At 38.8% G+C, this 26,153-nt stretch overlaps 1 protein-coding gene and 1 long non-coding RNA gene across 2 annotated transcripts; both read left to right on the forward strand.

The window, feature by feature from the left end:
• Positions 1-105: 105 nt before the first annotated feature.
• LOC103673504 lies at positions 106-4,476 on the forward strand. The gene is made up of 3 exons (XR_571421.2): positions 106-424; positions 604-679; positions 4,437-4,476. It is a non-coding gene; the product is annotated as an uncharacterized LOC103673504 (long non-coding RNA).
• Positions 4,477-12,563: 8,087 nt separating this feature from the next.
• EMC7 (ER membrane protein complex subunit 7) lies at positions 12,564-25,057 on the forward strand. The gene is made up of 5 exons (XM_008702289.2): positions 12,564-12,853; positions 16,598-16,717; positions 20,889-21,027; positions 22,342-22,422; positions 24,596-25,057. Exons 1-5 carry the CDS (start codon positions 12,621-12,623, stop codon positions 24,746-24,748), a joined length of 726 nt encoding a protein of 241 aa, XP_008700511.1. The 5' UTR covers positions 12,564-12,620; the 3' UTR covers positions 24,749-25,057.
• The last annotated feature ends 1,096 nt before the right edge of the window (positions 25,058-26,153 follow it).

The following is a 26,153-nucleotide window of genomic DNA, read 5'->3' on the forward strand; positions in this document are numbered from 1 at the left end:
CACACGCACGTGCGTGCACACGCACACACGCACGCACGCACGCACACCTGCCCCCGCCCCGGAGCTAGTGCGTGCTTCAGCCAGTACGTCTGACACGCCCCGCAGTTTCAGTTCCAAGCTTTCAGACTTTCTCTTCCCTCTGCCAAGAACCTCTTCCCCTCCCTCTCTGCCTCTTCCCTCCGTCCACCTCCCCACCTTCTCTTACAACGACTTTCCCTTGAACCCGGGAGTCTTGGTTTCTTCTTCACTCTTAATTTTGGTTTCCGTCCGAAGCTCCATCTTTGTGCCCTGGGCGTGCGCTGCACTCCGCGCTCGTGGGACGTAGTATAATTGAGTCACTGCATTTTTACCTGCTTACCTGTCAGCAGCTTCTCAGGCAGGATCAGTCTGTCTAACTCACCATGTTGTCCCCCCTCCCAGCCAGGTAAGTCCTAAATAGGAAATGTTTGATACAAATGGTTGAATAAATGAGTAAACAGAGGAGCAAAGGGCTGCTGGGTGTTTTTACTAAACCAGAATATTCAGGGGAGACCCAGGTGCCTGTACTTATCAGTCATCCATTCTTGGCTGTAGCCACCAGCTAACACCTGTTTTTCTGTCAAGGGACGATTCACTCAGTAATGGAGTTCCTGTAACAGGACCCCACCGTGCTGTCAGTGCGCACATCTGCAAACCCTCCGTGAGTATCATTGGGATTGGGGACTTACACATGGATCATTGATTGGACACTGCCAGTTCTGTTGCAGATTTAGTGTCAGGAGCTTGCTCAATAAGGTACCCAGCACAGTACCTTTCAAGTTTCATTGTTCGATGGATGTGTGCAGATCATCATTACGGTAAAACCCAGGCGGCTGAGAGCAGCTCGACAGGATCTGTGGGTAAGGTCGTTGCCCGCACCACATTGGTCGCTCCTCTGACCGGTTCAGAGAGGAATGTAAGCAGGGGGCTCCGCCACTCTGTGGTCAGCACTGTCCGTCTCTGTTCAGGGACTTCACTGTTAACTTCTGAGCCTTTTTCTGCCCTTACTTCCCCCTCACCCCTCCCCGTGCGAAATCATAATATCTGGGAAATGAAAAGTTATTCTTATAGAAAAAGATTGTTGATCTTGGACAACCAGAGTTGGGTAAATCTGGGATGGGGGATCGAAACGTTCTACTGAAAATACAGTTGTTGAAGATTATTTATCTGAAAACTGTTCATATTCATTTTATTTTTTTAAAGATTTTATTTATTTGACAAAGCGAGAGAGCACAAACAGTGGGAGCAGGAGATGGAGAAGCAGGCTCCCCACTGAGCAGGGAGCCTATACAGTTTGGGGCTTGATCCCAGGACCCTGGGATCATGACCCGAGTGGAAGGCAGGTGCTTAACCGACTGAGCCACCCGGGCTCCCCTGTTCATATTCATTTTAATTTAATGGGTCAGAGCACTCGGCAAAAAGAGCAATGGTTAATGTTTGCTGATTACTCTTATCAATTTTCTGTCTGGCGTTAGGACATATGAATGTTACCACTGAAAGACTTAATTTCTTTTGTGTTTTAGGAAAGCGTTCCAGTTTGGAGGGAGAACTTTGGTCTGGGGTATAAAATCAGTCTTCAAATCTCGGATTGCTATAGCTTGTCTCTGCTGTGTGGTCTGGAATATGACACCGGCAGCCCATTCAGGGCAATAATTTTTTTTCTGTAAAATCATATCCCTGTGATAATAGGAAAGTTTATTTCTAAGTGATATAAACAAATGAAGAATGGAAAGGACTAGATAAAATGACTTACTTTAAAATAGATAAAACATTGATTTTAGTGTGTACAATGGAAACACATGTATGTTTCACCCTCCCCTGGAACAAATATATGGTCACAGAAAGCTCATTAAATCGATCCTGTTTCTAATCCTGCATTAATCACAGCAAGGTCACACTGAAATTATCTAGTGATTAGTCATCATAATAATAGTACTTCCATTTATTGAGTGCTTTCCACATACCTGTAGCTGTGCTAGATGGCCCACTTATATTAGTTCATTCCATTCTCATAACAGCCCTGTGAAATAAGTACTCTAATTCCTGTTTTTTTCCACCTGAAGAAATTGAGGCGTGGCAAGGTGAAGCCCCTTGGCCAAGGTCTCCCTGTTAGTAACTGACACGGCCAAGGTTCGGATGCTGGTTCAACCCCAGAGCCTGTGTGTGTATACTTAACCCCTGCACTTTAAAGAGTTGAGTTGGAGCTAAAGAGAAATTCGTTAGTAAACTAATATATGGACATAATAATTTCTGCTTCTGGGAGTTTGCTCACAATTAATAGCCACACAGGAAGCATTCTGCTGGAAAATAAAGGCCAGCATTTATATTATACTTTGTTTTCTAGGAGCTTTACTAGACAGCTTGTTTAATGCAAATGCTTTTTTTTTTTTTTAAAGATTTTATTTATTTATTCGACAGAGATAGAGACAGCCAGCGAGAGAGGGAACACAAGCAGGGGGAGTGGGAGAGGAAGAAGCAGGCTCATAGCGGAGGAGCCTGATGTGGGGCTCGATCCCATAACGCCGGGACCATGCCCTGAGCCGAAGGCAGACGCTTAACCGCTGTGCCACCCAGGCGCCCCAATGCAAATACTTTCTGCTAAGGTAGGTCAGCAGTTTTCACATTTGGGGTGCATCAGAATCACCTGGGGAGCTTATAAACCTGGAAATACCCAGGGCCCCATCCCAGACCCACTGAGTCAGTATCTCTGTGGGTGGAGACGGGGCATTTGGTGTTTAATAAGCTTCGCAGGTGATTCTGACACATACAAGGTTGAGAATGATAATCCTCAGGTTTGTAGATATACTGAGGGCCTCACAGGAAGCCTGGGGATGGCTAAATTGCAACGCATAAATTTCAAACCATCACCCTGTCTAAATTTATAGAATAACTGTCAATTGGCAGCATCTGTGGTATGATCGCTCCTAATGGAACTGATTGTCACCTCATTTTTCTTTTTCCCTGTTGAAAGACTGTTAATGATAATAGCCAGCACTCTGTTTTGTGTGCGTTCAAGTCTTTCTTACGAGGCGTATAAGCAATGGTAGTTATATTCCCTGTAACCACTATTAATAAAATCTCAAGCAGTTTCAAACAACAACTGTTCAGACTCCAAATAAAGAATCACATAATCCCGAGATTAGAGTCGTCACGTGCAGCCATGTGTTCCTTGGTTCTCCTTCACGGCATCTCTACCGGGGGTCTGAGTGGCCCGGCCCTGCTGGATGGCTGGCACTGCCTGGGAACAGTCTATTCTGTCCAACTTCGAAATTCTTCCCTTTAACAAGGTGAAACCTATTTCTCTAGAGCTTTCATACACTGGTCTTGGTTCTAACTCCTCTATCAGAACGTCTTACCCAAGTCAGCCGAAACCTTGGCCCAAGAAAGTAATTCCCTGGCTGCTGTTTTCTGGGGAGTTTGCAGGGTGCCATGCTGTTTGATGTGAGCTGTTTGTCCTATGGCCAGGGTGTCTGTCAGGCTGTTTTCTGACAGAAGCACTTAGAATTATAGCACTTCCACTAAATTCGTGATTCATATTGTTTTTTTTTTTTAATTTTAGCAATTCTCTAGAGAGAGATTTATTTGGGGTTTTTAAATATAGAGGTCCAAATGACAGAAAAAGGAATGTGATCTTACATTTTCTCCAAGCATTCAAAGTGGTCCATTTTATATTAATGTAATTAGCATGCTATGCTAGATGTCACCACCAGACTGAAGGTTAAAGATGTTGTTTACTTTTCTGTGAGATGTTCAGAACCTTCTATAAACCTTGTGGTTGGTAATAGGTCTCTTCTAGGGTACCTGGGTGGCTTAGTCGGTTAAGCATCTGCCTTCCGCTCAGGTCGTGATCCCAGGGTCCTGGGATAGAGCCCCTCATCGGGCTCCCTGCTCTGCGAAGAGCCTGCTTTTCCCTCTGCCTCTCTCTCTGTCTGTCTCTCATGAATAAATAAATAAAATCTTTTTAAAAAGTAGGTCTCTTCTAAATGAGAAATATGGTGCACAGCAGCTTCCTGTGACTGATTTGCTGCTTTGAAGTTCAAAATAAAAAGCCCATTTATGTCTTCACTGCCCAAGAACTTCTGACTCTAACAGTCATTCTTTCAAGGATACATTTCCTTTTCACCATCCTTTCTACAGAACTTGAGACAGTCCCTTTTCCAATATCCTTTACCTGGGTCCAGAATGAGAGGCCACCATTTTCCTCTGTCTCCCCTGATACTTGCAGCCTGTTGTCCTTGTATCATGGATATTCTTTCCTGAAATTACTCTGATCTCTCTGTTGCTCTGACTCAACCTATTCAAGATATTTTGCCACCTCCTCTTTAGCATCTGGACTCCTACCATCATTGATGACCTCTTCAACAGTCATGCTGATTCTTCATTTTTAAAAATTATTTATTATTATTATTTTTTTTTAGAGAAGGAGAGGCAGAGGTAGAGAGAGAGAGAGAATCTTAAGCAGGCTCCACACCCAGCGCAGAGCCCAACACAGGGCTCGAACTCATGACCCTGACATCATGACCTGCGCTGAAATCAAGAGTTGGACACTCAACTGACTGAGCCACCCAGGCACCCTGCAAGTTGATTCTTCAGATGTGAAACAAAGAACATAGTAACAGAAACTTATTTATGAGTCACTTGTATTTATTTTATAAGAGAGTAATATGAACGTATAGACATGCTCTGACAGCTGGAAATTACACCGTGGGAAATGATATATCTGCTTTAGCAAAAGGGACTGAATGATTGACATTTAGAACTACAATAATACGTGTATGTCTTAAAGTCTGGTCTTTGGAAAAATACATTGATTTGTATTACTAAACTTTCTAGGGTTAACTCCCACACAAACTAACAGATAAAGTCACTGGCCACGATTTATAATTACAAAGCAAGAAGAGCAGCAATTGAAAATTACGACCAACTCACAACACTGCTGATGCAGTGTTTCAGACAGCATCCTGTCTGAAAATTGTAGGAATTTAACTATCTGACTGCTCATTAATTGTGGGAGCTCAGCAGCCTGCCAAGTATTGTATGACTGCCAGCATTCCTCATGGAATTCTGATTTAGCTTTGGCAAAGCAACGCCAACTTATGTATTAAGCACAGTAGGCACAATGCCTAGGGCCCAGGAGACTTTTAGGGAGCCCAGGAAAATATCTTAGTTTATTTTAAAATAAGAAGAGAATAAACAAAATAATAAGGAACCTGCCTGAAATATATTTGTCTTTATACAGTGCAGTTATAAAATAAAATTTTAATTTTTTTTTTATGGAAGAAGGGGTCAACAAAGGCAAAAGTGCCTAGGGACTCACCATATCATAAGGCCCTGTAGTAAACTCTAATACTCTGGTAATATAGCCCATGGATGCCAAATTTTAATGGCTCTTAATAACTTATAAAATATGGCATTTACTGTTATATGAAACTCTATGGAACTGTTTGTCATGTGATCAGAAGAAAGCACTTGAATTTTAGCATCTGGACTGGAGGATATTCATAGCCTACCCATGAATAGGGGACCATTTTTAATGATTACAGCTCTTCCCCACAACATCCCTACTCAAAATGTAGTCCATGGTCTAGCAGCATAAAGTAGAAAGGCAGAACTTCAGGCCCTACCCAGAGCTTCCTAATCAGAATGTACTTTTTTTTTTTTACAAAATCCTCAGGTGATATGCATGCATGAGAAAATTGAGAGGCACTGTCAGTTTTAGAAGAATCTATACCTAGAAACTATTCTGCATTCTAATAGAGAGGAATTCTCCAGAAGTGACATGATTGAGGGGAAAAAAAAAGAGAGAGAGAGAGAGAAATCCTTGGTCAATACCACCTCTACCCATCAAAAATGAGTAGTTCAGATCCCACAAGAAGCAAAGGAATCTTCCAACAATGTGGAAGAGGTGGTCATAAAAAGACAGTAAGAAAACTATAAAACTTAGAAGAAAACGCAGGGGAAAAGCTTCATAACATTGGATTAGGCAACAGTTGCTTAGATATGACAACAAAAGCAGAGGCAAAAAAAAATACAAATAGACAAATTGTACTACATCAAAAATTTTGAACAGCTTTATTGAGATATGCCACATTCCATACAATTCATCCATTTAAAGCTTTTAGTGTATTCACAGAGCTGTGCAACCATCACTACAATTAATTTCAAAACATTTTTGCCACCTCAAAATGAAACCTCATATGCATTAGCAATCAATTTCCTCACTTCCTCCCAGATCCTGGCATTAGTCAGCTTTCTCTTTATGGATTTACCTACTGTGGACATTTTATATAAGGGAAATCATATAATCTGTGGTCCTTTTTGGCTGGTTTCTTTCTCTTGGCATAATGTTTTCAAAGTTCATTCATATTGGAGCATGTGTTGGTACTTCATTCTGTTTTATAGCTAAATAATATTTCATTGTATGGTATACCACATTTTTTTAGCCACTCATCAATAGATGGATTTTGGGTTATTTCCACTTTTTGACTATTATAAATTATGGTTCTATGACTACTCGTGTACTGCTGTTTGTGTAGACATATGTTCTCGAACCTTTTGGGTACATACTTAGGAGTAGAATTGCTGGATCATATGGCAACTGTTTAACATTTCAAGGAACTGACAAACTATTTTCAAAGCGGCCACTCTATATTCCTATCAGCAGTATATAAAGGTTTCAACTTCTCGACATTCTTACCAATGCTTGTTATTATCTGACTTTTTGATTGCAGTTGTCCTAGTGTTTGCATACATCACATTGTGATTTTTGATTTTCATTTCCCTGATGGCTACTGACGCTGAGCATCTTTTCATGCGCTTATTGACTATATGTATTTCTTCTTTGACTAAATATCTGTTTAGATCCTTTGCCCATTTTTAAGTTGGACTATTTGTCTTTTTATTGTTAATTGTAAGACTCCTTTTTATATTCTAGATACAAGTCCTTTATCAAATATATAATTTCAAAATATTTCTTCCGCTATTTAGATTGTCTTTCTACTTTCTTGTCGGTGTCCTTTGAAACACAAAAGTTTTAAATTTTTATGATATTTAAGTAATCTATTTTTTCTTTGGCCATTTGTGCTTTTGGTGTCTTACCTAAGAAGCCATTGCCTAACCCAAGGTCTTGAAGACTTATGTCTATGTTTTCTTCTAAGATTTTTAATGGCTTTAGTTCTTATTTTTAAGTCTTTGATCCATTTTAAGGTAGTTTTTCTACATGGCATATGGTAGGGGTCCAAATTCATTCTTTTGCATGTGGATATCCAGTTGTCCAAGCACCATTTGTTTAAAGGGCTATTCTTTCTCCCATTGAATTATCTTGGTACCCTTGTCAAAAATAATTTGAATGTAAATGTGAGGGTTTACTTCCATACTCTCAATTCTATTCCATTGATGTAAAAATGTCTGTACTACATTAAAATAAAAAGAACCCTTTTGTACATCAAAGGACACCATCAACAGAGTGAAAAAGACAACCCACACAGAGGGAGAAAATATTTGTAAATCATATATCCAAAAAGGAGTTAATATTCAGAACATATGAAAAGTCCTATAACTCAACAACAACAAAACAACTATCTTTAAAAATGGGCAAAAGACCTGAATAGACATTTCTCCAAAGAAGAAATGCAAATGGCTAATAAGCACATGAAAAGATGCTCAACATCAATAGTTGTCTTAATCCATTTGGGCTGCTATTAACAAAATCCCACAGACGGGATAGCCTATACTCAGCAGAAATCTCTTACAATTCTGGAGACTAGGAAGTTCAAGATCAAGACACCGGCACGGTCTCATTCTGATGTGGGCTTGCTTCCTGGTTCACAGATGGCCATCTCTTTGTCGTGTCCTTGCACAGGGGAAGGCGCTGGAGATCTCTGTGGGGTCTCTTTTAAATACACTAATCCCATTCATGATGGCTCTCCCCTCATGACCTAACCACCTCCCAAATGTCCCACCTCTTAATACCACAACCTTTAAGAGTTAGAATTTCAACCTATGAATTTTGAGGGGACACAAATATTTGACCATAACACTAGTTATTAGGGAAATGCAAATCAAAATTACAATGAGATACTGCTTCTCATCTATTAGGATGACTATTATAAAACAACAACAACAACAAATTAACAAGTAAAGTTGTAAGGATGTAGAGAAGTTGTAAACTTCTGTGTGTGAGCAAGTTGTAAAGATGTAGAGAAACTAGGACCCTTGTGCATTGCTAGTGGGAATGGAAAATGGTGCAGCAGCTGTGGAAAACAGTATGGAGACTGCTCAAAAAATTAAACATAGAAATACCATATGATCCAGCAATCCCACTTCTGGATACCTACTCAAAAGAAGGGAAAGTAGGGATTCGAATAGATATTTGTACACCCATGCACTATTAGCTGCAGTACTTACAATAACCAACCAGTACTTACAATAACCAACCCAAATGTCCATCAATGGATGAATGGATTTAAAAAGTAGTATAAACATACAACGGGGTATTATTCCGTCTTAAAAAGGAAGAAAATTGCGACATTGTGACACATGGTACAATAGGGGTGAACCTTGAGGACATTATACTAAGTAAAATAAGCCAGCTACAACAAGGCATATACTGTAAGATTGCACATACATGAGGTATCTAGTCAAATGCATAGAAACTGAAGGTAGAATGGTGGTTCCCAGGGGTGGGGCAGAGGGAAATAGGGATTTGTTTAATGAATATAGACTTCTGCTTTGCAGGATGAAAAAGCTCTGGAGATTGGTTGTACAATAATGTGAATAAACTTAACACTACTTAACTGGGCACTTAATGGTACATTCTGGGTTATGTATATTTTGCCACAATTTTTAAAAAAGATGATAAGACACAAATCAAGAAAAAGATCCAGGTTTTTTTTTTTTTACACTTATTATGCACAGATGTAAACAGAGGGCTAATGGTTTGTGAAGGATGGTGTATAAGACAGACAAAACAGGGATGTTGCAAAGAGGGCTTAGAGATGTCTCGTGTGAAACTGGAGTTCAACTATTGTACTTCTTAAGTCCTCTGACTGGTTTTGGAGCCAATCCTTTGGCCTGGGTCCCTGTGGTGCATTGAATGTTGCTATCCTGCAGCCACAGGCCAGTGAGAAGCTGGGTCCCTCTGGCCAAAAGAGCCCAAATGCACAGAGGGTAGTGTTACATAACTCTTAGTTTTAACTCTTCAGTTTCTTATTCACTAGTGTTCAACCACAATAACTAACAATATTTGTATCTTAGGTTTTACAAAGTGCTTTCTCTAAAATTTCTCTGGCTGTTGAGAATTTTGCCTTTTTTCTTAATATTAAAAAGAATTGTTTCCTTCTTCTGTGTATAAGTTGTTTAGCATATCTTCACACTACCCCAATTCATTTTACCTACAATTTTCAAAGAATTTGGTGGAAGGGATGAGAACTTAAGAGTAAAATGGAAAGTGAAATCTTTTCATTGGAATTTATTTTTGCAGGACATTAAGGCAAGTCAGATGCTTATTCAGCTCCTCTGAGAACTGTGGGTTACATATCCCATTTCAGAGGACTCCACAGGGAACTTCAGAAACCCGAACTTGGAGTCCCAGTGCATGATGGGCATTTTTAAATATTAAGGAAATTGGATCCGGTTTACTTGAGTTAAAGAGATTAGCTAACCTACTTGAAGTAAATGAGGTTTGAGAACTCAGAGGGCAAAAATCACTTAAAGTAAATAGTAGGGTGTTTGGGGGGGATTGGCACAGCTGAAGTTTCCTAAGCATTCTGTTAATATTATTCTATTTTTAAAAAACAAACCCACTGACTTAAATATAAGAGAAGTAGAGAAGGGTATAAACCTCATTACTTTGTAGTCACACCTTATAACCTACTACTTCTTCCGTAACAGCCAATGTAGAAGAATTGTTTGAAAAGCACCTTAACAATGAAATATGCTGACAAGCAAATTATTGACAGGGAGGAAAGACCAAAATCATCATCAAAGATGCCACTTTAAGTGATCATGAAAAATCCAGATAAGGATGACAACCGTTTTTTGGCTTATTCAAGTTATAAGAATTCAAAGTAAATTCTATTATATATTTTTAGCAATGTCAGCTTCTCTCTTTATTTTAAAAATAGCTTTATATTTTTGCAATTTATGTATTTATATATATTTACATTGAAAAAATATTATAAAATATTGCAAAAAATCAGAAACATACCTTTTAAAAAAAGAAAATAAATACTACCTGTAAAACCCTGACTCAACCTCTGTTGGTATAATCCAACATTTAGAAAAAATGCCTTGTGTGGTTTTTGAGCGTTGTCTCTGTTCCTATCCTTGTTCACCCCCTTGTGGCCATGATATGAAGAAGCCAAGAGCCACGCAGCAAAAAAGGAAGAGAGAAAATCAAAGGGCTTGGGTAATAATCTGATCACCTCTCACTTTAACGGTATTTTCAATAATTAAGGTAAGTAGGTCTGCTTGAAATCTATATGGGTCAAGATCTTGGCAGGAAGTAGATGGAAGACTTGTAGGGGTTATTGTAAATTATCCCTTCATTAAAGTTTCTTGCAAGTATGGGCAGAAGTAAGGGAAACTGAATGAGGTGTCCTCCATATACCTCCTCTTGGCCAAACCCAATTACAAGCACCCAGAGGTCAAAGGAACCAAGTTTTTGCAATCCTTCAAGATCCAGCCTTCTAGGGCACAAAGCAGAGTGAAGGGTAGAGATGGATCTGGCTGGGCAAATAGAGCAAGTCCAGTACACAATCTTTCTAAAATATTTCATTATAATTATAGTTTCTTTTAAAAGGCAGGAGTCCAAGGGATACATTATGGAATGACTTGCATAATTTACAGCTGAATACCTATGCAGTTCCTGGAAAACACCAGAGACATAGTATTTCGCACTACCAGAAAACATTAATTAGAATTATCTACTCCATCTATGCCTGTGGAGGTGTAAGCTGGCATTTGAAGGGTTCAGATCATCAGATTCTTTGGTATTAGGGTGACAATAAGGTAGGGGAACAAAGAGAAAGGCAGAAATGGGGATGCAGAGCTCAGTTGCTGTTTGCTGCTGGTCCTCTTCCACTCTGCTCCTTTTAAAAAGTGAACTCCCTAGCTCCTACATATGGTATTCAGACCGACACTGATTACCTACTAATCAAATGGAACACGCGTCTAAGACACCAACAAAGCAGGGTCACCAAAAATATATAAAAGAATATCAGAAAATTTAGGGATGAAATTATTTTATTTTAGCATAGTTGTAAATTTCTATCGTTTTAGAGAAGTGAAATTTTATTTCATAGTTTAGTGTAGTTTTGATGGATGGTGGTAGTGGGTAGGGTTGTAGCACTTCCTAATCTTTTTACAGGAGCTCTGCTTCTTCCAGAGATCAACTGTGAAGACATGGCTACCTTCAGAGGGAAAGTACCTCTCACTGACAGCTGCTGATGCTCAGGAGAATATCGAGTATGGGGTGGCCCCAAGTGCTCCGACTCCACCCCTTGCCAGTGGCTCAGAGGACTTGGCTCTTGTATCCCTTTTCCCAATTTTTATCATTTTTCTTTGGGAGGCTAAGTCTAAGCGTTCACAGAGCAAAACCATACATTTCCTTCGATAATTAGAGATTTGTATTCGAGAGGACGATTATAGCCCACAAAGGCAAGTCACTTCCCTTTCTATCATTAAAAAAAATGAGAAGACCGAAGATGATGTCTGACATCTTGGCCTAGTCCCCACGCTGGACGCTGGCAGGTGTCCCCAGCCCCCACGCTGTGTTTACGGTGACGCATTCAAACGGAACGAACGGTGTCCTACCAGATCAGTGCCCCTCCACTCTTTCCCTTTTCACCAGAGGCAACCCTTCGTAAACAGTGCAGGTGATTTCCCAGCTATTTTCTGTGCAGAGACACGATCTCCTTTAAATACACAAACTGGAGCCTCTTCATCCCGCACGTCTTGGGGAATCTCTAGAACTTTTTTTTTTTTTTTAAGATTTTATTTATTTATGTGACAGAGAGACAGCCAGCGAGAGAGGGAACACAAGCAGGGGGAGTGGGAGAGGAAGAAGCAGGCTCCCAGCAGAGGAGCCTGATGTGGGACTCGATCCCAGAACGCCGGGATCACGCCCTGAGCCGCAGGCAGCCGCTTAACGACTGCGCTACCCAGGCGCCCCTCTAGAACTTTTTTACACGCTCTCTGCTGGACCCGTTTCTCCTGAAGCCGGAGCCTCACTCGCAGATACTACTTCAGATCGGAGTCGCTTTTAGTGTCACGGTCGGTCTTTTAAACCCGTGCGGTCCTGGCTGCCGCAGCAACACACACCGCACCACTTTCGCTTTGCGGGCGGCTCCCTTCAGAAGCGCTTGACACTCTCCTCAGAGCACCTTCGAATCCCGAGCACCCGGAGTTCGCGGCAGTACTTTGCCTCATTTCCGCCTCGCAAGGCGATTGGCTCAAGACTCCTTCCCTCGGCTTTGAGCGCTCAGCTCGTGCCAGGACTCGGCGCGCACTGATGACGACATCGGCCGGCGGCGGCGCCGACGACGACTGGGAGGCTGGGAGAGCTTCCGGGGCTGCCGGCCTGGCCGCTGAGAGCTGCTGTCATGGCGGCCGCTCTTTGGGGCTTCTTTTCCGTCCTTCTGCTGTTGCTATCAGGGGATGCCCAGAGTTCGGAGCTGCCTGGGGCTACTGCCGATGGGTCAGGCGGGATTGGGGTCGGCATAGGAGATCGCTTCAAGATTGAGGGACGTGCGGTGGTTCCAGGAGTGAAGCCCCAGGACTGGATCTCGGCGGCCCGAGTGCTGGTAGACGGAGAAGAGCATGTCGGATTCCTTAAGTGAGCATCTTATGGGCAGCGGGAAAGCGGTTGGCGTGGAAGCTGGAAGGGAGTTTCCTCTAGGAGAGCCAAGTGTCAAGAGCTGACGACGTCGCTGTCGGAGGGTGAAGGGGTGGGTTCCAATAGCGGTCTGTGCTGGGAGACTTTGGGAAGCAGCCCGACGCTTTCCCCTTTTCTCCCCATCACCCTATTCCCTGTACCTCAGAAATGAGGGTGGCAGGTGCTTGCCCCAGGGTCGGAGCAGTGGGATCCGTTTTCTTCAACTCCATTTTTGCCTTGTAGGGGTCGACCCCTCCTGGGCTCTGGAGACAGGTGGACCCCTTATTTGTTGTATGCTGCATTCTTTCCTTTGCATCTTATTCGGTTTCTCTAGAATCTGGCCACCTTTTGCATTCATTTCAGTCTTTTGGCAGCTTGATGTTGTGTAGAAAGATGCTAAGCAACTGGGAATTCTCAAAACCCAGAGGACTTCTATGATGGCATAGACTGGGAAGCTAATGTTGCCGCTTCTCAAATTAATGGGCCCTGAAGTCCCTAATCAAAGCACCTTTTTTTTTTTTGCCTGGAGGTGGGATTGTTGTTCTTTTTTAGTTGAATTCATCTAGGGATTTGCAACATCACATTTGGTGGCGTTTATGTGAGACTGGGGTTTCTCCACATTTGCCTAAGTGCTTCTGTCTTTTCTAGTTATTAGCAAAAATGGGATTTCAGCCTATATTAAAGAATGTGGTGAATTTATTAATACTCCAGTTTTGCAGCAGCCTGCTTTTCAGATGTTTAGGCACAAATGTGATTTTAAGTTTTTCATTCGCTACTTGGGAGGTGAAAATGTGAACTGAAAGAAAATATTTAGGAAAGTGTTTCTCTGATAGGTTTGTATACCAGCAAGTGGTATTTGAAACCCAGACGTCTTAAATTTGGACGTTTACTTCTAAATCGGATTTGCAAATATTCAGATCATCCAGGTTCTGTTAAATAAGAATTTGAATCTTAGACTAATAGGTAGTGATGAGAAGCTAGTCTTTCAATACTATTTGTCTTTACAAATCCGGCATTAGGGCATCCTTTAGGGTTTGCCCCATGTAATGATGTTTTAATGAAAAACCTCTCAATTAAACCTTGGGAAATTAGTCTAAACTGACCATTTGGCTTCTCTTTTCTGCAGTATTCAATTCTTTTAAAAAACGTATATTATTTTTATTTTAAAGTAATGTATAAGTCATGTTTATTGAAGAAAACATAAACAAGAAATTAGGGATAACAAGACTTAACATTTTATTGTATCTTTTCCAGCCTTTTTGTAGTCATATGACCTGTTTTTAATAGTAAAATACAGTATATAGCACTTTGTAAACTTTTTTTCGGTTAATATTTTGTGAGCTGTTTCTGACACCACGTCATGTTTTTCCATTTGTTTGTAGAAAGGTTAAGAATTAATATGAGGAGCTTATGGCGGGAAACTTGTTGGAAGAGGGATAGTAAATTGTCTTGTACTTATGCATAACTAGCATGCAGTTTTGACTTAAGAGCAGTTAGGCTTGTTGGAGGTGGCTTGGGTCTTGGCTAATAGTGGAGGGGAGTTTTGACGGAGGGTGCTTCATGCCACTTCTTGCCCTCATCACTGTGTATATAAAGCATAATTTATTTAACAAGTCTTCAGTTTGGGGACATTTAGGTAGTTTTCAATTTTTTTGATGTAGTAAGATTATACACTACTTTTTTGGGGAACTTTTTATTATGGAAAATTGCAGATATTACTAAAATAAACAATAGTGAATACTTAGGTACCCATCACATCACAATCTACTGTTCAGTTTCATGTCTCCTCTGTACAGTGTATTTTTTTTTCTGGAATATTTAAATATGACCCTAAATATAATTTCCCTTGAAAAAGCATTATTATGTGTCTCTAAAAGGTGAGGGCTTAAAAAAACCCCACAATACCATTATTGATTTAATAAAACAAGTAATAATGCTACAACTTCATCTAATACCCAGTTCATTTATCTCAAAAATGCTTTATGTAATTGTTTCAAATCAGGATCCAACAGAGCTTACATATTGCAGAGTACATTTTTAAAGTCAAGTTTTTAAAAAAATTCTGTTATAAAATTTGTGTTATCTTTCTAAAAGAAAATATTTACCTAATGGTGAGAGATAGATTTGCTTTTTCCTTTGGGTAGTTATTTCTTTTACTTGTGTTGCACAGTCATTAGTTTAATTCTTTCTTTTTCTGGTTCTAGAAAAATGTTTTGAAATTTGTTCATTCAAGGAAAGTCTGATGAAAGGATTAAACATTGTAGTCATGGTGTAGGGAAACAACCAGATTGTACAGTGCTCTAGAGTTTACAACCTCATGGCTACTATTACCTCTAAGCCTGAAGGAAGTAGGGGAGGTAAAGGTTACTGGGACCTAGGGGAAAGAAAGGACTGTCTTGAAAGGAGCAGTGTCCCTTGACACAGCAAGTCAGAGGTGGGCTTTTGGGGGAGAGCTGGGGAAAAATACACCACGCTCATTTTCTTTCCTTCCTCCAGCCTACAAAGAGTTGAAGGATGGGGAGTGGGTGTGAAGGGCCAGTGAAGAGATCCAGCCCAGGAATAAGTTAACTTGATGTTTACATTTCAATTCTGTTTTAGTTCAGTGTGTACTTTGAAATAGCAAGGAATATCTTTCTCTCTTACTTTTTAGTAAATATTTTGGGTGTGGCAGAATCAATTATTCCTCTAGCTGTGAAAGAGCCTAATGATTTTTTTTTTTTTAAAGATTTTACTTACTTATTTGAGAGAGAGAGCGAGTGAGCACAGACGGAGAGTGAGAGGGACAAGCAGCCTCCCCGCTGAGCAGAGAGCCTGACCTGAGACACGATCCCAGGACCTTGAGATCATGACCTGAGCTGAAGGCACACGCTTAAGCGACTGAGCCACCCAGGCGCTCCGAAAGAGCCCCATGATTTAAGAAGCGTTATTTAGTGTATGACAATACTGGGACTTCTCTGATACAGCAGATCCTTTTAGGATCATTTGTTTTCCTGAAACAGAAACTTCTTTTTCCTCAGAATGTCAGTTTCTCGTTATCAAAACAAATTGTTTTGATCTGTGAACCTGGTATTATCAGCCCTTGGTGGGATGGTTTTCTAAGTCTAGAAGGCTTAGGAGAAATCACTATGGAAAAGGCAGATAGTTTTAACTACATAAAGCTGACAAACTTCTATATATCCAAACAAAAGTAACCAGAGTAAATGGGAACTATTTTTAACAAGTGGAACAAATGGTACTTGATGACCATCTTGTTAGAAAGAAAGAAAAACAACAAAATGCAAACAAAAACTAGAAAGAAAGCCCTTTATTTTTAATTAAGGAATTGTTGCAAGGGATTGGCAAAATTGGAACCTTAATATAGTAATAGTGCATATTGATAATTTTCTTGAATCAAGACATGGCTTCAGAATTGAAATTGTGCTCCTGTTACCAACTATCCCACTGAAGGAATTAGAAGTACTTTCTATGTTAGGATTCTCTCTCTGCTCCTGTGGCGTGCTCTGGGGTATTTTCAGAACACTCCTGTGTGATTGTGGAAGCTGAAGCTTGGGGACAATTCTTGCCAGTTTGGGCACTTTTTTTGTTGTTGTTAATTTCTGTGTCATTTGATGGGAGGGTGATTTGGGAGTTAACAGATGATTTAGAACATAGGAAAAAAGCAAGCTGTTAATCAGAAGTGTCTAAATATGATTTTCACTTTTCCAGGACAGATGGGAGTTTTGTGGTTCATGATATACCTTCTGGATCTTATGTAGTGGAAGTTATATCTCCAGCTTACAGGTTTGATCCTGTCCGAGTAGATATCACCTCAAAAGGAAAAACGAGGTAAGGGCACCTGATTTAGTTTTTACAAAAGGCGAGGCTACTGAATACCTCCTATATTCCTTTTAGAATTTATAGTTAGGGTTGAAATTTCTCACTTAAACTAGGTATTCCATGAAATATCCTTATGTTGTCTTTAATTTTTAAAATTTTTTTCCCATCTGCCCCCCCCCCCATATCCTTATATTGTTTTAATCTGAGCATTGGTAATACTGCAAAGTTGAACTTCCTCCCGCTCTGGCTTACAATTTATTTTAAAGCTCCTAATATGATTATAATAGAGAAGAGGCAAGATTACGTACTATGAGAGCAAAAGCCCTGTGAAAGTTATAATTGAAATATGATTGGGGCACCTGGGTGGCTCAGTCGGTTAAGCGTCTGTCTTCAGCTCAGGTCATGATCCCAGGACCCTGGGATCCAGTTCTGCGTCGCATCAGGGCTCCTTGCTCAGCAGGGAGCCTGCTTCTCCCTCTGCCTGCCAATCTCCCTGCTTGTACACTCTCTCTCTCTTACTCTCTGACAAATAAATCTTAAAGAAAAAAGACATCTTAAAAAAAAAAAAGGAAATATGATAATTAAAGTGGGAAATAATTTAACTTTTCTAAATTGGAAATGTTATTTGCCACCTGTTTTTCACTGGGATATTTTGATAATACCTCTTAGTACCTACTTAATAATGTATTGATCTAGAAATTTCTGCAGTTCTTCCTCTCTGAAATACTTAGCATGCAGTGGAAATTTAGTATTTTGGGGCAAACAATAGTTTACATTGTGTAGTTTATCTCAGAGTGAGGATCATGATAAGAAAAGAAAAAAGCACAGTGTAATTTCAAAGTAGATGAACATATGCTTTGCAGTTGAGATGAAAATGCTGGACTAATTCAGACTGTGAGTATAGAATACCACAAATCCATTTGAAGTTGGAATCCATCGTGTAGATGTCCACAGTTGTTCCTTCTGTTATTCCTCCGTTTATTTTTATATTTTTTATTGTCCCATACTAGTAGTATTCTCTTTGGTCTCATCTGACCAGGAAGTATATGAAACAATTTTATTTATTTGTTTATTTTTTTCTGGCTTTATTGAGGTATGGTGACAAATATGAGAGAATTTTGAGTGGTAATATCTCTTCTTTGAGCTATCACAAAATAACTCCATGTTACAGTAATAAAGCATAGGTATTGCAAAAGCAAAAATATTTTGAGGTTCGAGGAGCTCTGTTTTATTACTGACCTTTTTGGTATGTGCTGAGAATATTTAGGATGATTTGTAGAGACCCCAAATTGCACTGACATAATAGAGATATGTTCAGTTGGTACCATAATATTTCCATTTGAGTTAGTGTTTACAACTAAAATGTTTTTCTTTTTTCTTTGCCTTTTGTTTTTGGACATTGAAAGTCATAAAAATATAATATGTAAATATGCTATAATTCACATAGAGTAAGTCACACATAGAGCTGTCTCATATCTTTATATCAGCTGCATATTAGTCCATTGATGCCAGTGCCTACTGATGGACAGGTAGGGTTTTCTTTCTCCTCTTTTAACACGTGTAGTGAACAGAGATGATTATAATTTAAATTTTTGATATTATCATGAAACTAATATAATGATGCCACTAAAAGTAAACTTTATTTTATTTATTTATTTTTAAAGATTTTATTTATTTATTTGACAGAGAGAGACAGCCAGCGAGAGAGGGAACACAAGCAGGGGGAGTGGGAGAGGAAGAAGCAGGCTCCCAGCGGAGGAGCCTGATGTGGGGCTCGATCCCATAAGGCCGGGATCACGCCCTGAGCCGAAGGCAGACACTTAACGACTGAGCCACCCCTAAAAGTAAACTTTAGAAACAAATTACTTTCCACCCCGATTTTTGAAGTTAAATTGTTGTCTTAGAATAGTCTAGTTTGCCCAAATTCTAATCATATTTCTTGCTGTTGGCTGTTTAGAGCAAGGGTAAAGCTTGAATTGAAGGTAATGTCTTGTAAATATGTTTATAAATATTCTTTGATAGAATAAATGGATTTTTTCAAAGTAGATGAATCTCATTAGGTATCAAATTTCTCACATCTTTTTAGACGTGTAAAGATTTATAAGAAAATACATAGGTAAAATCCTAGTATGTTAAATCTAAACTTTAAAGGACTTATCATGACTTTTTATGTGTTTTAGACTTGTAAACTTGGAGAAGGGTGGGTATGTAGATTACACGATACATTATATACACACTTAACAGGTAATGAGAGTTGTTAAAAGGGGATACTTGTCTATTAGAAATTAAAATTTATTTTTATTTACTATGCTCTGAACTTTGAATAAAGTAAGCAAGTGGAAATATTTTTCGATATATAAAGTTTTTTTGCTTTTTTGCTTTGGGTAAAGAGTACTTCGTGCTTTAGCATTTAAGGACTGGTTGCAGCAGTGGAATTCATATTCTCAGTTCCATTCCTGATGATTGGATGCCTGAAGCATAGGTCTAAAACAAGGCCCTTATCATTTTAATAATTGTGGGTGGGATAGATAGAGAACAGAGAGGAATTCATGTAAGATCCAAATGTTCTTCACCAATATTTTGTAAGCATGTGTGGTAATATGACAAACATTTCCTTTTAAATGTATAGCTTCCAGAGGAGGAAGGGAAATCCTTGGGGGACAAACTATAAACCACTTTCCCTCCTGGGGGTTTTGATATTCTAACCAAAACGCTTAGATTTGGGGCACCTGGGTGTCTCAGTCGGTTAAGCATCCAACTCTCAATCTCAGCTCATGGAGCCTGCTTTAAAAAAAAAAAAAAAAGGCAAGAAAAAGCTTAGATTTTATTAGCAGTATGTAGGTAAGAGATAAGCCTTAGGCTTGCTTTGAGCCGAAATTAGATCTAAGACTTGATTCCCCCTTTGACCCTTGGCACTAAAATCCAAAAAGACCTCCCAATCTGGCCCTGGCCCAATTTTGGAAGGAAAAATCTCTCCTGAAATTTAATAGTTACTGTCCTACCCTCATTGAAATTTGGAGTGTGAATTTATTATTTCCTGCCTAATCCAGAAACTTTCAAGCCATGCAATTAACAAGATCATCCCTGGTCATGATCCTGGACTCCTGGTGGAGACAGATGCATAACCTCTGCAGGGAGTTACTCTCTGTCCAGGCCCATACATAAATAAAGTATGTAACTTATCAAATACCCAAGAAAACAATGTACATTGAGTCAGCAGATGAATTAGACCTCTAAGAACCTTAGATAATAGAATTACTGGATATGGACTATGAAATAGTTTAAAGTGTATTTAAAATGCTGAAACAAATGAAAGATTTATTGCCATAAGAGTAAGATACTATAGATATTTGAAAAAAGAATAAAATAGAACATCACCAATAAATATAGGCTTTGGAATACAAAACTCAACGCATGTGTTAAGCAACTGAACAGAGGTTTAATGAACTGGAAGATGGATCAGAAAAAACTTACTCAGAATCCAGTACGCATAAAGGAATGGACGCTGTGAAAGAATTTAACAAGATGCCAAGTGAGAATGAAAAGGTTGAACAGGTGTCAAGTAGAAGTTCTGAAAGGAGATGAGGGAGCAGTGGGGAGGCAGTTTTCAAAAAGTAAAATGGAACCTGTGTGAATATGGGTGAGAGTTTTGATTAAAATTAATGGCATCTCTGATGGAAATATAGTGTTAATCTATGGCACTGTTGCAGGACTTTGTTAAATCATAAATTTTTCCTGCAAAATAGGCTTGAAAATTGGGTGTGTTTATTAATGCATATCTCAGACAATCACAGAAATAAAATCCAGCATTTTTGTATACTTATAACAAAATTAATTTATTATTAAATATGATCAAAGAGATTCAGAGCTAGAAGAATTCTAAAAGAACTTTTGATATAACCAGAGAGGAACTTGTTTAATCCCGCAGGCCTACATAATGACAGAGCTACAGCTAGAAATTAGGTCTCTTGATTTCAAGTCTATTGTTCTTCCTCTACATTTTGCTAAATACTTTAGAAATACAGATAAAGCTACTTTGATCAGATTTTTAAGATCAAAGGTTTAGATGCCAAAGCATTTTGGAAAAAGCTAAAGGTATTGCTAAAAATTATGAGTAGTTCTTTTAACTAGTAGTGTTTTTTATAAAACTACTGATGCTTTTTTCATGTGGTTTTATCAGAGCAAGATATGTGAATTACATCAAAACATCGGAAGTGGTCAGACTGCCCTATCCTCTCCAAATGAAATCTTCAGGTCCACCTTCTTACTTCATTAAAAGGGAATCATGGGGCTGGACAGACTTTCTAATGAACCCAATGGTATGTATCATGCTACAATTAAGTATCTTTACTAATCTCTCATTTGATTCCAGGTAATCAAAAATGTCTAACCTCGGTGAGGAAGAAAGGAGGTCAGATTGTTAGATGAAAGGGTAATTGTGAATAGTTTATTGATTTTAGGAAAATAGTAGCTTTGGGAATAAAAATGAAAAGAATGTAGTGAGAATTGCATGGTTGATTTGACATTGAAATATACAACAGAAATGGGATAAATACTTATGATGAAATGTTTTAAAATGCAAATGGAATAAGAGTATGTGGTAAGTCACGTGTAGAGTTAGCGGTCTTATCCTTCATACTGCCTGCATATTAGTTCACTGATGGATGTGCCATCATTTATTGATCAGTCACTATTGATGGCTTGAGTAAGCGTTTTTCTCCTTTTTTCACATGTGTAGTAAACAGAGAAATTATTCCGTGATAATTTAAATACTTGGTATGAAACTGATGTTATGGTGTCCACTAATAATAAAACACTAATAGAATACATTCTTTGGAAACAAATTGACCCCTTTTTTTTTCTGCTTCTGGAAGTTGAATTATTATTTTGAAATTTTCTAAGGAGTGGTCATATTCCTTGGTGATAGCTATTTAAAACACAAACAGGAATATTTGGGGACTGTACAGTGTTTGAGAGGAATAAATAGTACCTAGAATCTGCTATCAGGCACAAAGAGGCAGGAGGGTAGAGTGCATAGGAGAAATCAGCAATGAAACTCCAAAGTTTATTAAGAAATACTTTCCATGTTCTCATTTCTGAAATTCCATGGAAATAGACCTAGTGCTAGAAGCTTTGAAGGCATTTTTCAAAACTGATCTATTAACAGTAGTCACCTAGTATTATGTTGCAGGCTCAAGAGGGTATGTATTAATTGGAGGGGCAATATGATATTTTCTGCAAGAACCACAGTCACTTGGGAAGACCCCAGCCAGCCATCAGGATCATCATTCCTAATGCCACACTGCAGATTAAAGAAAGTGAATAGATAGTTACGTTTGCAAAATGTTTGTGTTGAATAAAATTGTAAATTCTGCAAAACGTTGGGTGGCACAAATATGAAGTGAGGTGTCTATAAAGTCCAAAACTACATACATAAGATTCTTACACTCTACAGTAGTCAGACATTGAGGAGCACCTTGTATCAACAGGGCTGGGTCAGTAGAATTCAGGTGGTGCTTGTAGTTTTATTCTATATATAACATTTGAATCTTTAATTTCATGAATTGTTAAGTGTAGATTTTATTCTCCTGTTAAGTGGGAAAACATTTTCTGGATTTCTTTTTCTTCCACAGGTTATGATGATGGTTCTTCCATTATTGATATTTGTGCTTCTGCCCAAAGTGGTCAATACAAGTGATCCTGACATGAGACGGGTAAGATGGTTGCCCCCTCCGTGAATTTTTGAACCATATTCTCACTCCTGAACCAGCTGTTGTGGCTGAATGGCTTGGGTGTTTTCAGCTTCATCCTAATTCCCAAGCCAAATTCATACAGAGATTGTATTAACGTAGTATTGTGTTCCTGGCATTTAATTAGTTGTTTCCACTGGACCAGATAAACTCATTTGGTTCTGCCTGATAAAAGCCTGGGTCTCTTCATATAGCTAAAATGACTCTCTTTGGGCCTCACTTGTTAAATAGTTGAAATGGTATCCCAATCCATACAGTTTGCAAAATGATAGCTTTTTACTATTTACCTTTATTTTACAAAACTCTTCATAGTGTACATTTAGTTTATGTGTTCACACACACACACACACACACACAAACACACACACACACACACAAATTCTGATAACCAAGGAAGAAAAATAGAATAGTGGCTTCCAGACTCTTCACCACAAAATCATACTGGTTCAGCAGTGGGCAGGGGGAGTTCCCAAGTAAGATGCTTCAAATTTAGTGCCACTGCTTTGTCTCTTTTAAATATTGGCTTCCATAAAATCTTCAGAGTTGTTTTTAAACCATTATTTTTCTCCTACCTGGAAACCATCAACAAGTTTCTCCTCAGTTCCAGGTTTTTCCATTGTATGTAATATATTGATGTATTGATACCTTATTCATTGCTGAATGAACATTTGTTAGTTGATCTCTAGGTTATAGATACTGGGGATGCAAAAATGAATTGTGTATCATCCGTGTTGTCAACAAGCTCAGAATCCAGTTTAATATAGGAAATAGAATGGATTTATAAACCCTCTTCTTGCCATCAGAGGATTGTGGGTGTATGTGTGAGAGAGTGTGTTTTAAATGGGAAAATAAGATACACATAAAATAAATAAAAGTTTGCTGAGGTAGTAGGTGATTAAGTTCTGTAGAAGGCAAGGCATTTCTTCCAAGCTGGACGTAGGAGAAAAAGCTTCATGATTAAAAAAAGCTTTATGATATTTCGGAATGTCTCATTGCCAAATTTGACATTTTTGCTTTAGCGTTGGTCAGAAAGTGTACATCCTATGTAATCCTTGTATCTGTTAAGCCACTTAACTCTGTGGTATCAATAGAAGGAAACATTGAAGGTCACATTGGATCAAAAGTTCATTCCTTGCTAAGTGCTTTGCATATAGTAAGCAGTGTAAAAAGTTGAGCTTCAGAATTGAAGGGATTCAAAAATAGAGTTGATGATTATTTTTGCAGGATCTCAAGACCTCTTGCCATACATATTTAATTATTGATTATTAGAGCATGTTAACAATTTTGATTTATGCTTATGTTTCTTTTCCTGGCCATATCTGTAAAAGCACTTTCTCCTTGAGAACCCATGTATAAATTCTTCCTTTGGAGAGAAAGCCTAAACTAATATCCAAGTGGTGTTCAACTCTAAATGATAGATAATACAGTGTTTGCTATTTTTTTAATGTGTGAACTAATAAAATTTTAAGTTCACTTTTGGAATTTAATGTAAAATTGAAGTGTAGCATTTATTACATTAATATTGTTAAAGGTGGAACAGTACTTTATAGATTGTTGGCTCAATAGAGAGAGGACAAAGCCTCAAAATAAAGTGCCAGATCCTTATGAGGCCTGCCAGTGATTTTTTGTAACATTTGTGTTGCTTTCTTTAGATGCTGTGATTGAGGTCACTCAGGTCATAATAGTATTCACAGATTTAGTACTAAGGGCCTTTGGAATAAAATGTTGGAAATACGTAGTTATTTTCCAAACATTTCCAATAACCTTCGTATATAATTAAAGACTGATACTTTTTTATATGCCTCTAAAGAAAGCATGAGTTTAAAAAAACATTAAAACAGTAAAAGCATTTTAATCAGCAAACATAAAATAAGAATATGATCACATATAATCATAGAAAATACCCTTTATGAAAACATAAGCTGAATCAAACCCAATGCAAGATTTATTGGACATTAATTAAGGCTCACAAGAGAGGTATGAAACGTGGTTTCTGAAGGGCGTTTGGGAGTAACATTGCTGAGAACCAGTAGCTTCTATCTGTTCTATTTTCCTCCTTCCGTAATGGAAGTGTTAGTTGTTAGCTGACTCGAAGGGCCCCAGTACCTTTCATGTTACTGTGCTTTGTCCTCTTCAGGAGATGGAGCAGTCAATGAATATGCTGAATTCCAACCACGAGCTGCCTGATGTTTCTGAGTTCATGACAAGACTTTTCTCTTCAAAACCTTCCGGCAAGTCTAGCAGCGGCAGCAGTAAAACAGGCAAAAGTGGGGCTGGCAAAAGGAGGTAGTTGGACAGTCGGAGATAGTGTTTGCACAAACACGGATCACTGGGTGGCATCCAAGTCTTGAGGGGAAACCGTGTGAAGCAACTACTGTAAACTTGAGTCATCCATACAGTTGATCTCTTACACCTGTCGTGTGTGGTAACTCTTTGGCACGTGTTTTGTACTTGGTACACAAGAAAACCCAGCTTTCATCTTTTGTCTGTATGAGGTCAATATTGATGTCACTGAATTAATTACAGTGTCCTATAGAAAATGACATTAATAAATTATATGAAGTACTATACGTTATGTATATTAAAATGTCTTAATCCAGAGATAAAATGATCTTGTCATTTCTTTTTCACTTAATGTTTCTTTTATTCCAGACAGTTTTCTTCTTTCATTATATGAGGCTTGAAATTGACCTTTTCTATTTAAAAAGAAGTGCTTGATATTTTTAGAGCTGCATGAGCCATAGTTTTTTGTGTAGCCAGACCTTTCACAATGGTCAGCCCTGCCCTGCATTTAACATTCCCCGATGTTTGAGGTGGAACCATATGTTCCTGATGTAGTTTTAATTTTTGATAGTACAGTTAGTTTTAGAGTATGGATATATGAATGAGAGCAGTTGTTACCAGTTCTTAAGTTTCGGTTACCATCTACGGGATTCAGTACTGAGTGTCAGTAATGTGCTGTGCTTCAAGGTCGGATTCAGAGATGGATACTGTCCAGTGCCTGTCCTCCATAGAGCTGATTATGTGGGGAGGAGGCACAGTAATAACGGGGAATGAATGGTCAGGGGAAGGAAGTACAGCAGTAGGAGAGCCTTCTTGAGACTAAGGATGGGAAATCAACCGTGGAGCTCCATGTTGTAATGTTGATAGTATAGCTCAGGGAGCTTTTAAAGCCCCTCATCTCTCCCATCATTCTCAGGCTTGTTGGAATATAGGTTACATTACTTTCCAGTCAGGATTATCTCAAAAACTTTTTATTTCAATAAGTTATAAAAACTTCATACCTTTTCTTTTGGTTTAATTAAAAACGAACTCTGAAACTATAGCATTGCTTTTCTAGTAAAGGTCTCCTATCCTCTTCTATGTTAAAGAACTCCCCTATTGCTTTCTTTTTTTTTTTTTTTTTAAAGATTTTATTTGTTTATTCGACAGAGATAGAGACAGCCAGCAAGAGATAGAACACAAGCAGGGGGAGTGGGAGAGGAAGAAGCAGGCTCCTAGCGGAGGAGCCTGATGTGGGGCTCGATCCCATAACGCCGGGATCACGCCCTAAGCCAAAGGCAGACGCTTTAACCGCTGTGCCACCCAGGTGCCCCTCCCCTATTGCTTTCTTAAGGTTATTAAACCTGCCAAAAATAACAAAAAAGTTGATTCCAAACTCTTATTTTCCCTTTCGTGTAGGTACTATTGTTCAT

The sequence above is a fragment of the Ursus maritimus genome, unplaced genomic scaffold (assembly GCF_017311325.1).
Source record: "Ursus maritimus isolate PB19 unplaced genomic scaffold, ASM1731132v1 scaffold_35, whole genome shotgun sequence".
NCBI classification, from domain to species: domain Eukaryota; kingdom Metazoa; phylum Chordata; class Mammalia; order Carnivora; family Ursidae; genus Ursus; species Ursus maritimus.